At 42.7% G+C, this 13162-nt stretch overlaps 1 protein-coding gene and 1 non-coding gene across 4 annotated transcripts in view; both read right to left on the bottom strand.

The window, feature by feature from the left end:
- The window catches only part of Atl1 (atlastin GTPase 1), a 79491-nt gene that overhangs the window by 60216 nt on the left and 6113 nt on the right, over window positions 1–13162 (bottom strand). For all 3 annotated transcript variants that reach the window (XM_031355900.1, XM_031355902.1, XM_031355903.1), the window contains exon 2: window positions 3259–3446. In XM_031355900.1, the coding sequence (XP_031211760.1) occupies window positions 3259–3292 (34 nt within the window). In that variant the 5' untranslated portion in view covers window positions 3293–3446. The remainder of the gene's footprint in view (window positions 1–3258; window positions 3447–13162) is intronic.
- Window positions 892–998, bottom strand: LOC116081220. The gene has a single exon (XR_004114746.1). It is a non-coding gene; the product is annotated as a U6 spliceosomal RNA (small nuclear RNA).

Raw genomic sequence — 13162 nt, 5'->3', positions numbered from 1 at the left:
GCTGTCTTCAGACACACCAGAAGAGGGCATCAGATCTCATTACGGGTGGTTGTGAGCCACCATGTGGTGGCTGGGATCCAAACTCAGGACCTTTGGAAGAGCAGTCAATGCTCCTACCCGCTGAGCCATCTCACCAGCCCGAAAGGTAAACTCTTAAGAAGTACTTCCATATACTCAAACTTCTTCATACAGGCTGGTGGTGGATTCTCAATGGAGTTCGCATGCCTGCTTCCCGTGGTGACTGAGTAGGATCCTCAACAGCCCTAACTCTGGTAAACAATACAAGTTCTTCTGCTCTCTAGCCTCCCTGATCTCTGTAAAAGGCATTGTCCCTCAGTAGACAATCTAAGCTCTTCTGCTCTCTAGCCTCCCTGATCTCTGTAAAAGGCATTATCCCTCAGTAGATGAATCCTCATCTCAAAGTTCTACAGGGCCTAGCTCTTGTTTGCAAACGGTTTTCCTGCTCTTTACTTGGGAATCATTGTATTTTCAGAGTCTGGGTTATCTACTCTGCCTCATTTTTGTCTTTATGATGTCTCTGATGGTGGCTAGGTGAAAGGACCACTGTGCTGTTTTCTTTAAGCATCAGTGGACTATTTTCTCATCAGAGAAACTTGTGGCTTCCTGTGAGAACTTGGTTTCCATATTGTCCTCACACCCCAACTCTTTCATTTGTAAAAACACTCCATAGTATCATGTTACAAAGAGTAATTCCAAAGAAAACCCTTGCTTCTAACTACAGCTCTCTAACTCACAAAATAGATGACTTTAAGTCATTTATCCTACCAGTGACTTCCATTGTTTCCATCTGCAAAATAGATAAGTAAAGACACAAGTATTTTAAAGACTAAAGAGCGGCCAGGCGGTGGTGGTGCACGCCTTTTTAAAAAAAAAAAAATGGAACGCTTCACGAATTTGCATGTCATCCATAAGCAGGGGCCATGCTAATCTTCTCTGTATCGTTCCAATTTTAGTATATGTGCTGCCAAAGTGAGCACAGTGGTGCATGCCTTTAATCCCAGCACTTGGGAGGCAGAGGCAGGTGGATTTTTGAGTTCGAGGCCAGCCTGGTCTACAGAGTGAGTTCCAGGACAGCCGGGGCTACAGAGAAACCCTGTCTTGAAAAACCAAAAAACAAAACAAACAAAAAAAAAAAACCTAAAGAGCAAATGGACTAATTCCAATGGATTTGCATTGGAAACACCATCATGTGCACTACCAGGCACACAGGTACTGGGAGTAAAGTGGAATTTAGGTAGGAATAGTTAACAGCTTTGTTAGAATTTCTAGCTCTTTAACACCATATTTCCTAAATAATTTATAGATACTTCACAGCAAGTAAAAACCTAAGTAGGGAAGCACCCCCACAAAACACTGAAGTCACAATCCACAATTCCAGTGTTTAGTGAAGGCTTCCAGTGGACAAGTGATGACTGTGACATTGCCCCTAATTTATCACTTATATTGATACTGTCTTGATGGCTTTGGAGTGAACTGTTAGGAAGATAATTATTAAACATAAATGAGCTAAGAGATGGTTTCTCAAAGTAACAGCATCACAGGCTAGCTGTTCCCCAACTATTTACAATACTAATAAATCAAAAGACAAATTTCTAGGCCTTACTTCAGACCTGTTGACTCAAAACCCCTGGATGCTGTGGGGACCTTTATCTCTACTAAGTTTCCAATGTGATCTTTATAAATCCCATTTGAGAATGGCATACCAAAGAGAGGAGGAGAGGACCTACTGTCTAAGAAATCTGTAACCAAAGACTGAAGAATAATGAGCCAAAACATAATAAGAAAAATTTTAATTCTCAGAATAAATTTCTACACGCCTGGCTCCTAACTGGGTGGAGTCAACAATCCAACCCAGAGAATAATACTAAAATCTGAGTTGAATATATGCACCTTCACTGTGATGGTCAACAGTGTTCAAAGTCCTATTCTAGAGGGAGAACAAGATGCAAGGGACACTAGAAATCTTCACCCAAGTTTTCAAAGGAAGCAAAGACTGCATCTGCAATACTGAAATCCAGGCTTGGTGATCCTGGAAGTGCCTACCTGCCCCCTCTTCACAGTAACACGAATCTAGTATACTCTCAAATGTAAACCGTGCCCCTAGAACAGGCTGAGCCTGTGACCACTGCATCACTGGAAGGCAAGGAGGCATTATAATCTTTTAACAAAGGAAAACAAGTAACTAACTAGAAGGTACAGCTATCCTCTTAGTAAGATGACAGAAATAGAACTCAGAATCAGAGAACCAAGGAGTACTGAACTCCCCTAGTGGGCGTGAACTTTCAAAACAATAACAAAGCAAAACCACTTGAACACAATATTTCTCTTATGCACCACCTGTCTGTGGTTGAGATCCGCATTGGCTCCAATCATAAAATGTTTATAGGGCTTTAGTTAGGATGTTGATGAGCTAAACACTGTGCCTGCAAGAAATCTGGAGCCCAACCCTACAAGGCGGCCCAGCCTGCCCACACTCCTCCAGATCTGGTCAGGAACAGGAGAGCGGGCGGGGCGCGGTTTCTCCCGCATCGCTGCGCTCTTCTCCTCTCTGACTGCGTGAGCACCGCCCACCCACTCGCGCGTGAACCCACTAGGCCCAGCCCTTCCCTAGGCCCGGTGCTGAATCATGAACCCAATATTTTCACAAGGTAAAAATCGAAGAACAAAGCCAAGCTAGTCTGAATTAGGCGAAAGGTCCGAATCAGCCAGCAGGCTAGAAACCCCAACTCTGCTCGCCTTCTTCCCCATTCCTCCACTAACCCCAAACTGAAGTAAGTGTACAGTGCTGGAGACTCTCAGGAGGGTACCCCATCTCCCAGGCTGCTGAGATGCTTCTGCAGCGCAGTGTCCTAGCCCGCGCGCTCCACCTCATTGTTCCACCGCCGGCCCAGAGCCGGCCAGCATCCGAGTAAGCCCTTGCCCCAGAAAGCTGGTTGGGGCTCAACTTGCTCCAGATCGACCCTGTTTCTCTCTTTGCCAGCAACCACAGCCCTAGACCACCTTCAGCGCCCACCTTCCAATCTATCTCTAGGGCGGAGCCCGGAGTCACGGGAGCAACCGGGCGGGTGCTGTCCAAATGCTGGGAGGAGGCAGCACAGGATGGGGAAGGAGCTGCAGGCCGGGCCTGCACCAGGCTCAGCACTGGTGACAGCGCGATTCCTCGGAGCTGGAACCCAGCAGCAGAAAACACAGGGCCAGACCCTGTGAAGGCTGCACAAGTTACCAATTGCTACTCACCCCAACTGTTTCTGTCCTTGCGGCTCTTGGCCATGGCGGACTGCGGGCTGGTGTGGCAAGGCGCTGTCAATGCTCTTGTGGTCTTCTCCAGGGCCCTGCGGGTTTCTGGCAGTTGAGAGGCTCTGTGCCTGTTCTGGGCGCAGTTCGCTCAGATTCTGAGGATGTTGCTGTGGCGCTGGTGGGAAGGACTGGGGAAGAAAAGGGAGGGGAAAGCTGATGAACGGAGCTCAGCATCACCAGCTGGAGTTCACACAAATACCAGCGTCACACCCTCTGTACCTTGGCCCACCCCCAGACTGTGAAGACAGTGACAGACTATATACTGCATTGTTTTCAACAGAAAACACACAAAAATAAATAGCACCCATGCACACTTTCATAGAATTTAAAAGTATTATCTAGTGTCAGAAATCATTATTCTGGCTGTTCCAATACATGCTAGCAACATTTGGACAAATTAAAGTGCTCTGCATTCTCCTCCAGGCATCATTTTTTAAGTAATGTCATATTTTAAAAAGAGGATGCCTTGCCTTGTTGTATACGGATGCTAAGCAAGACTAGATCTTAAAATTAAGCTAATTTAGAGCAAAGTAAGCTAGAGGTTCATTTGTAATTAATTTGTAATTGACTCAATGTCTAATTGTAACATCTACCCCAAAGTTGCAAAGACTGTGTGAAGATTACACACACACACACACACACACACACACTAAAATCAGGCACCATATGGGTGGTACAGGGGGCCTTGGCAGCCTTAAAGGTTGCAGGCAGACATGAAGGAAAAGCACAATGCAACAAACACTTTGTAAAAATACCCTTACTCTTTCTTTTTAGTGTTTCTGCCTCTCTACCTAAACTTCTGGTGTGGTCAGCATCCTACAGACACCATTACTTCCTGCTCTTTGACCATTAGATATTTCCACCCCATTTATCTCCTCAGTTTCCTCTTGCCCATACTCTACTGCCAGCCTCTTAAGGACTAGATCCATGGTCTCTACTTAAGCAGAATATGTTACAAGCAACTCCTCACTTTTGTAAAACCTATATCCCCTTTTAGTGAAGTAATCTATGGGTAAATACTACGAGATTGGACATTACAAAAAAGCCTCAGTAAATAACTATGTATATAGTGTATCTTCAACTGTTGCCTAAAGATTTTTCACCTAATGACTTCAGCACATCCTGGTATCCATGTCTGAATTACTTTTATGTTATTTTAAATGGAAATTTAAAAACAACTCTATAATTCCTTTACATTTTATAGTTAGCGCCTCTCTCTCTCTCTTTCTCTCTCTCTCTCTCTCTCTCTTTCTCTCTCTCTCTCTTTCACACACACACACACATGCATACACCCCTTTTATATGTTGAGCATCCCTAAGATGGTTTGGATGAGATGTCTCTCAATAATCTTAGACATTTGAACAGTTGGTCTTCAGTTGGTGGCACTGTTCCAGTAGGTGTGGTCTTGCTGGAGGAAGTATATCATTGAGGGCAGGTTTTGAAAACTTGTTTGCTGCTTGTAGTTGAAGATGTGAGCTCTTAACTGCTCCTAGCATGCTGCCTGCCTGCTACCACGCTTCCTAGCCTAGATAGTAATATACTCCTCCCTCTAGAACTTAAGCCCAATCTAAATCCTTTTTCCCCTAAGTTGCCTTGGTCATTGTCTTAGCTAGAGCTTCTGTTGCTAGAATGAAACATCACAACCAAAAAGCAAGTTGGGGAGGGTTTATTTGGCTAGGCTTCCATACTGTTGTTCATTATTGAAGAAAGCCAGAACAGGAACTCAAACAGGGCAGGAACCTGGAGGCAGGATCTGGTATAGAAGCCATGGAGGGGTGTGTTTACTTGCTTGCCCAGCTTACATTCCTTAGAACCCAGGATCAAGGATAGGACCACTCAAAATGGGATGGGTCCTCCCCTATCAATCATTAATTAAGAAAATACCCTGTAGCCAGATCTAATGGAGGCATTTTTTCAATCGAGGCTCCCTCCTTTGAGTTAACTCTAGCTTGTGTCAAGTTGACATAAAATAAGCCAGCATAGTTACGTGTTTAGCACAACAGAAAAGTGACTATAGATTCATGAACTCTTTAAAAGATTGTTCAATGCCACCTTATATTTTTAAAATGTGTGTGTGTGTGTGTGTGTGTGTGTGTGTGTGTGTGTGTGTGTGCAAAGATGTTTGGGCTTGTAGAGGTCAGAGGAGGATGTCTAGTGCCCTTTTCTACCACTCGATGCCTTGTTCTATTGTGACAAAGTCTCTCACTAAACCTGGAGTTCACCAATTAGGCCAGGCTGGCTGTTAGCAAACCCCAGAGCTCCTCTGTCTCTTCCCTAGTTAGCACTGGAGTTATAGGTGCCAGCGCTCCGTGGCTTTTTTCATGGGTACTAGAGATCTGAACTCAGGCCATCATACTTACACAGCCAGTGCTCCTATCCAGAGAACATCTCTTTAGCCTTCCTGCTCTTTAATATTCAAAATTCCCTAGATTTAGCCAAAAAGAGCCTCTTTGAGTCTGCTCCTATATTTTTAAATTAACATTCTCCTAATTTATTTTAGGCAGTTCCTTGTTTTCTGGCACAAGGGAATGTTTCAGGGTTCCCTCCTGTTTCCCCGCATTGGAGCTGGAATGAGGCATTTCTCCAGGCAGCTCTAGCTCCTCTCAGGTTGTGCTCATGGTTGCTGGAGTGCCACTGTTCCCTGCTTCTTTCTGTAGGCATTTCTGGAATAGTTTACCAATGCCAGGATATTGCCTCACAGGCCAGGTTGGACTTGATCCCTGGTTTTCCTAATTCCAGCTCCTGAGTAATCCATTATAAGCACGTGCTACTGCCATGCCTAAATTTATTTTACTTTATTGTATTATAGTTTGAGACAGAGTCTCATTGTGCAATCTTGGTTGGTCCAGAACTCACTATGTAGACCACCCTGGCCTCCAAGTCAGAGATCTTCCTGTCTCTACCTCCTGAGTACTGGGATTAAACAATAAAATAACAGTGAACTTAACACATCACTTGGGAAGCTGAAAAGTGAGGATTTCAAATCCAAGGCCAATCTTGAATAAATAAACTCAGGGCCAAAGTGAATTACATAGTGAATGCCTAAATAAATAAATAAATAAATATTATAACAGCAGGAACTAAATATAGGAACTGCATTCTTTTGTTGTTGTTTAGTTAGTTTTGTATTGCTCAGCATCCATGGGTTAAAATGATGTATGTACTAGGATTCAAGAGCTATAAAGCACATAATGGCAGAGATAGAGTTACCCAAGGGGTAGGAGAGGGAAGGTGGAATGAACTCGGAGACATTGAAGTATAATCTAAGGTATTAGTATGACATAATAAAAACATAAATAATCTGAAATTTTAAGTAGCCAAAAAGTTTTCAAATGTTTTGTATGTCCCAAGTGAGCACATGTAAATGGCCAGTAGGCCATCTTTAGTCTTTACAGAAATTCAAATCAAAGCCAAATGTTACCTCATCACATCTGCAGTGACTCTGAGCAAAAGTGACAACAGAAAGCACTGATGATTCTGTAGGGAAACTGACACCATCACACTCTACAGGTGAAACATGACATGCTATAGCAGCAGGAGGAAGAAGTCTGCTAGTGCTCACACCAATTCGACATGCCTAGGTGGCTCAGCAATTCTCCTTCTAAGCATATATCCCAAAGAGATGACAATGCAAGTCCATACAGAAACTTGTTTAGAAATGGTAGTGCTCGTAATATGGAAGAAACAGAAGTAACTGTGGCAGTTTGAATAAAAATGGTCCCCACAGGCTCATATAGAGTGGCATTATTGGAAAGGATTAGGACTTGTGGCCTTGTGGAGTCTTATAGCCTTATTGGTGAAAGTGCATCACTAGGTTAGGCTTTGAGGGTTTAGAAGCTCAAGCCAGACCCAGTGTCACTCTCTCTCCTTGGTGTCTGCCCATGCAGATGTAGAACACTCAGCTACCTCTCCAGCACCATGTCTGCCTGTACAATGCTATGCTTCCCTCCATGATGATAAGAGACTAAAGTTCTAAACTGCAAGCCAGCCCAATTAAATGTTTTCCTTTATAAGAGTTATTGTGGTCATGTTGTCTCTTCACCCCAACAAAACCCAACTAAGACACATCTCAAATGCCAAATAATTAATGGGTAAACAAAATGTGAGATAGCCATACAATGAAATACTATTTAGTCAGAAGGAAAAGATAAATACTGATACATGCTACAACATGAATAAACTTAACACATCACTTGGGAAGCTGAAAAATGAGGATTTCAAATCCAAGGCCAATCTTGAGGAAAATAAATGAGGTTAAGCTAATTTTTTTTAAAGATTTATTTTTTATTATTATATCTAAGTACACTGTAGCTGTCTTCAGATGGACCAGAAGAGGACATCAGAACTCATTACAGATGGTTGTGAACCACCATGTGGTTTCTGGGATTTGAACTCAGGACCTTCGAAAGAGCAGTCAGTGCTCTTAACCTCTGAGCCATCTTTCCAGCCCCCAGTAAAGCTCTTGCACCTCAAAAAATCTTAATATTTAAACTGTTTTCTCCTCTGCATCCTCCATTAATTTTTTTTGTCCTTTTTCACATTCACTTTACCCCATCATAAATAAAGTCCTTCCTAACTTAGTTTTCTGATACCCAAGCCTGCTGCTTCCCTCTGTATTGTATAAATGAGTCTATAACAAGCAATTTGAAGAGGTACTGGTATCCATTAGCATGCTTTTGCATGTATCTCAAAAAGGCTTACAAACTCTCACATGAAATAGGTTGACCTTGGCAGTTAACTGATCAGTTCAACATATGGATTATACTAGTTAGAAAATAAATTGGGCTGTATAAAAAAATTCTAAAGGCTTAAATATATATATATATATACAAGTATACATATATATTATTATGTTCAATTAACATGTGAATATTAAGGGGTATACCTAGGACTTCAGACATAGTCTTCCTTACTCTCTCTGTGGAGCAGCAACAAATTTCCCTGTAGTGATTAGGACCAGGAACAGCAACCAATACAATTTGCCCACTGTCCTGTTGGTTCTGTGGCATGAAGGCCAAAAGGCTGCTATGTAGTAGTGAAAGAGTTAAATTTGAGACTTGTGCTGGCTAATGAGAAAATTGCAGGTTTGAAGAAAAACACAGTGGACCAAGGTCGAATATGTCCAAATAAGCCTGGGCAAAAATAAGCAAGCTGTTAAGACATTCTGGGAACTAACAGGCCAAAAAGATATAGAAGAGAAAACATGCAAGGACATGTCTGGGCAGACACTGAGTAGTGGGCCATCTGGTCCTCTTAGATATAGTTTAAGGTCAGATGCTCCATTGACTCAGATTAACACCAACCTTAGGAATTTTCCACTCTGTTCTACATGTAATATAGTTAATATTTGAACTGGCCAATCACGTATAGCCACACTGATTCATTTGTTCCCCCAGACCTTTTTCTTACATAAACCCCTAACCCCTGAGCCTTGTGGTCGATTCCTATATCTCCTGCGTGAGATTGGGGGTCGGCCCAGAGCGCTCCGAATAAACTGCCTCTTGTGATCAAGACGGTCTCTTGTGATTCCTTGGGTGCACGTCCTCCCGAGATTTGAGTGGGGGATCTCCCCACAGGGGTCTTTCAGTAGCTTCAGCCCCCAGTTCATAAAATTGTGACTTACTTACATGAGAGAAAGGCTCTGTCTCTTGGCCAGTTAGGCCTTCAGATTCGCCAAGCCCAGTGTGTAGAGAATAACTTATGAGGACAAAAATTCTCTAAGAATTATTAGGAATAATCTAAGAGCAATGGTATCTCTACCCCTTGGTTCACAGGTCCATGAACTCAGGCCATGGGTTATATATGTATGCATATATTAGAATAATGGGTTAATTTGTATGCCATGTTGCCATGTCTTCATGGGTGTTTTAGGGTTTTACTGCTGTGAACAAACACCATGACCAAGATGACCTAAATATATGGTTTAAATATTAAAGGGGCACCAGGAAATAAAATGGAGCTGAATCCTATGTTCTGGGAGTTAGCAGATTAAGGGAATAAGATTTTGGGGCAAGATACTACCTAGCTGAAATTAGATCCAATCATGGTGGTACACACCTTTAATCCCTGGAGATAAAGCCAGATTTCTGAGTTCAAGGCCAGTCTTGGACAGAGCAAGTTCTAGGTGAAGAAAAATTTAAGTCCAGGTGTGGTGGCACACACCTTTAATCACAGCGTTGATAAAGTTGAAGGAGGGGGCATGTTCCAGTCCCAACAAGCAGCAGAACTCCAGAGTTTTGGCTATTTGGCTCTGGCTTTAGATTCCAGAATAGAAGAGACTACTGGGACAATTCATGCTGGTAAACTGGAGCTAAGAAATTAGCAATGATTAAGAAGAGACCAGCAACCAGGCAGTGGTGGCACACGCCTTTAATCCCAGCACTTGGGAGGCAGAGGCAGGCAGATTTCTGAGTTCGAGGCCAGCCTGGTCTACAGAGTGAGTTTCAGAATAGCCAGGGCTACACAGAGAAACCCTGTCTCAAAAACAAACAAACAAAAACAAAACACAAAACAAACAAAAAAAGAGACCACCATCACTAAGGTAAAATCTTCTGGGAAGTGTTTTCTGAGAGCACAAAGAAGCTGTGTTCCAGAGATAGCCAAGCTTGTATTTTCTGCTGCAGTTGTACTTGGTAATGTGTAAGAGTCACCAGGTGGTACTGGTTTTGAAAGCATGAAGAACACCCAAGACTTGGCACTGTAAGAGGCCATGGAAGGCCATTTGTGGAAGCGTGGCCCCAGTTGCAGTTGACAGCCTGGGACTGAAGAGGTCATGCAAAGGGTTTGAGGCTTGGCACCGTGAAGAGGCCTATGAGAGGCTCTTGGTGAAGCCTAGTTGCAACAGAGTAATGGAGATGCCAGTACCATGAGATGATTATGAAGAACAGCAGTGGCAACGGAGTGGATCAACCTGAGCTTAGAGGGCTACAGATAGCAGAGCTGGAGAAGTGACATCAGCCCTTTGGAGGAGTGCAGAAGATCATGTGTGAATCCCAGACACTGAAACAAGAAGCTATAACACTGAAGTTGCTTTGGAGACCCCAAGATGTTCAAGATGCCAGATGTTCGAGATGGGTTATCTGCTGAAGAAAGCTGCTAACAGAAAATGGAACCAGCCCAGGAGAAAGAAGTTTGTTGCAGTCAACAAAAATGAAAAAGGAGTTGGAGAGCTGAAGACTGCTTTGACATCAGACATGGAGATGCCAAGTTCAGAGTTTGCCTAGCTGGTTTCCTGTCTTGTTTTCGGGATTACAGTTAAGTAATTGGATGAATCTCAGACAAGACTTTGAACTTTGTACTTTTAACATTGTTGAGACTACTATAGACTATGGAGACTTTTGAAGTTGGACTAACTGTATTTTGCATTATGCTATGTTTTGGTAGAGCCCCCATAGACTCATATGTTTGAAGAAGCCTATGGGGGTCAGGGAGTGGAATGTGATGGTTTGTATATACTTGGCCCTGGGAGTGGAACTATTAGGAGGTATGGCCCTGTTCAAGTAGGTGTGACGTTGTTGGATTAGGTGTGTCACTGTGGGTATGGGCTTTAAGACCCTCATCCTAGATGCCTGGAAGCATCTACTAGCAGTCTTCAGATGAAGATGTAGAACTCTCAGCTCCTCCTGTACCATGCTGCCACGTTCTTGCCTTGATGATAATGGACTGAACCTCTGAACCTGTTAAGCCAGCCCCAATTAAATGCTGTCCTTATAAGAGTTGCCTTGATCATGGTATCTATTTACAGCAGTAAAACCATAACGAAGACAGAGCTTTATGACAGGAAAAATAAGCCATGTGCAATATGAATCTGTTTCTGTGGAGGCATATTGCCTTTCCCATCAAAATAGAAAAGATCTAGTACAATTAAATTCCCATCAGATGACCACCTGATATAGACAACAATATCAGACTTGAGTCTCTGACATAAGTAGGTTAAACATTCCACAATGGCAATAGCTGAATTATACCTGGCAAACAGAAAAACATACTGTTGAGTCTACTATTTGGCTTAAGTTCTTGTTGCCACATGAGGCAACTAAGAAAGTAGTACAGTGACTAGGCAAAGAGACTAGCTAGTTTACATCTACAGGGCATAGCATCTTGAAGAATCACTTATCAGGGTAGATACCCTCAGGTTCTGGGTAATATGGTTCACAAACATTTTCACATTCTGTGTATTTCTAATAACTCATCCACAATACCTGATCTACTGACATCCTTAATTTGAATCTTCTTCTTTCTAAGTCACTGACCAATCTATTACCTAGAATGCAAACATACATCAACATTTACTCAGGCCAACTCCCTGCCTAATAAAAAGATCAATTCAATGTACCATTCAATATTGTGCCCACTGGAGAATTTTTCTTCATTGTCATCTTTCCTCTTTGTGGAATAGAGCCATAAATCAGCAGCAAACTTCTTCACAGTAGTACTAACACAGAATACTGATTATTAATAATATGAGGCCTGTACACATACTTCCTCTGCTGCCCTGAGTCTGCATTTGTAGAAGAAGAAAGGAGCCACAGGGGTTGTGAGAGAAAGGAAGATTCCATGGACGTTTGTTAGAAATCTACCTGTGCTTCCAGATCATGCCAAGCTTTTCCAGTATGTACTGTTCCATTCAGCAACAGAATTCTGTTGTCTGCATTTATAGTTCAGTAAACTAGAACACACACAGTTCCTAAAGACCAGTTTATGTCACACTGTCACTTAGTATCCCATAGTCTGGTGTTAAATATGTGCCAATGCCTAGTATCAAACCAAGAGTTGGCTTTCTGGAGTGTAAACATCACAGATAGGACATGCTCATATTCCAAAAATCCTAGGTAGGAATCCTAGTGCTGTGATTCTCATTTTGGGTTTACAAGAGGCTCTGTATAATAGGTGTGCTTACCATCAGGCCTGCTGAGTCCTCAAACCCAAGTATCAAGACATGGAATACCATAGCATTGGTCATCAGCCATGTTATTTGTTCAAAGTCCCATGATAACTGGTAGTCATGTAGTATGAGGGAAAGGATCAAAGAGCAGTAAATGTAGTACATTGTCTTCAGAATCCACATAGGATAGCTAAGCACATCAACTCATCCTCGGAGATGGATAAATTTCAGTAAGGTGCTAGTACCACATGGATTTATGTTCCATCCTCCGGTTCAAGGATAATTTAGTTCTGTTTTAAGGAATGGGTTAAAATACTTTGCTCAGTGTGATCCCAAACTCCTAGACTCATGGATGCCCTGTCTTAAATCCCTAATATCCATCACTATATGTATGAGATCACAGTAATAGACTGCCATGATGTCGTTCTTGATAGCAAGGAAACAAAGGTCAGTCGAGAATTATACCGTGTTACTGGGCTGAAAAGCCTATCACAGCCTCAGGAAGGCAAATGCTTCAGATTAGCCTTGTTCACAGGAAGTGAAAAAGCTACATTTTGAGTTTCAAGTCAGCGGCTGTGCTCAGGCTACCAAGCTTAAGTTTATTGGCTCTAGTTAAGGTCCTAGATGCAGTATTACAAATTAATTGGCATAAACATTTAATTGACTGTGTGTGTGAGATTTACACATGTATACACATGTACAAGTAAGCTTCTCTATGTGTGCTCACTCGTGTGTGCATGCAGAGGCCAGAGATTGACAATGTCTTCCTCAATTGCTTCTCTACCTTTTATTTCTTTGAGGCAAGGTTTCCCTCTGAACCCCAGGCTCACTGTTTCAGCTAGGCTGGCTGACCAGAAAGTCCCTGAGGTCTTCTTGTCTCTGCATTTCCAGTACAGGAGCTACAGGTGATGTCACCATGCTTGGCTTTCAGATGCGTGCTGGGGACCTGGACTAAGGGTG

Source organism: Mastomys coucha, unplaced genomic scaffold (genome assembly GCF_008632895.1).
Source record: "Mastomys coucha isolate ucsf_1 unplaced genomic scaffold, UCSF_Mcou_1 pScaffold6, whole genome shotgun sequence".
NCBI lineage: Eukaryota > Metazoa > Chordata > Mammalia > Rodentia > Muridae > Mastomys > Mastomys coucha.
The sequence above is the reverse complement of the archived record's forward strand: the minus strand, read 5'-3'. Positions and strand labels throughout refer to the sequence as shown.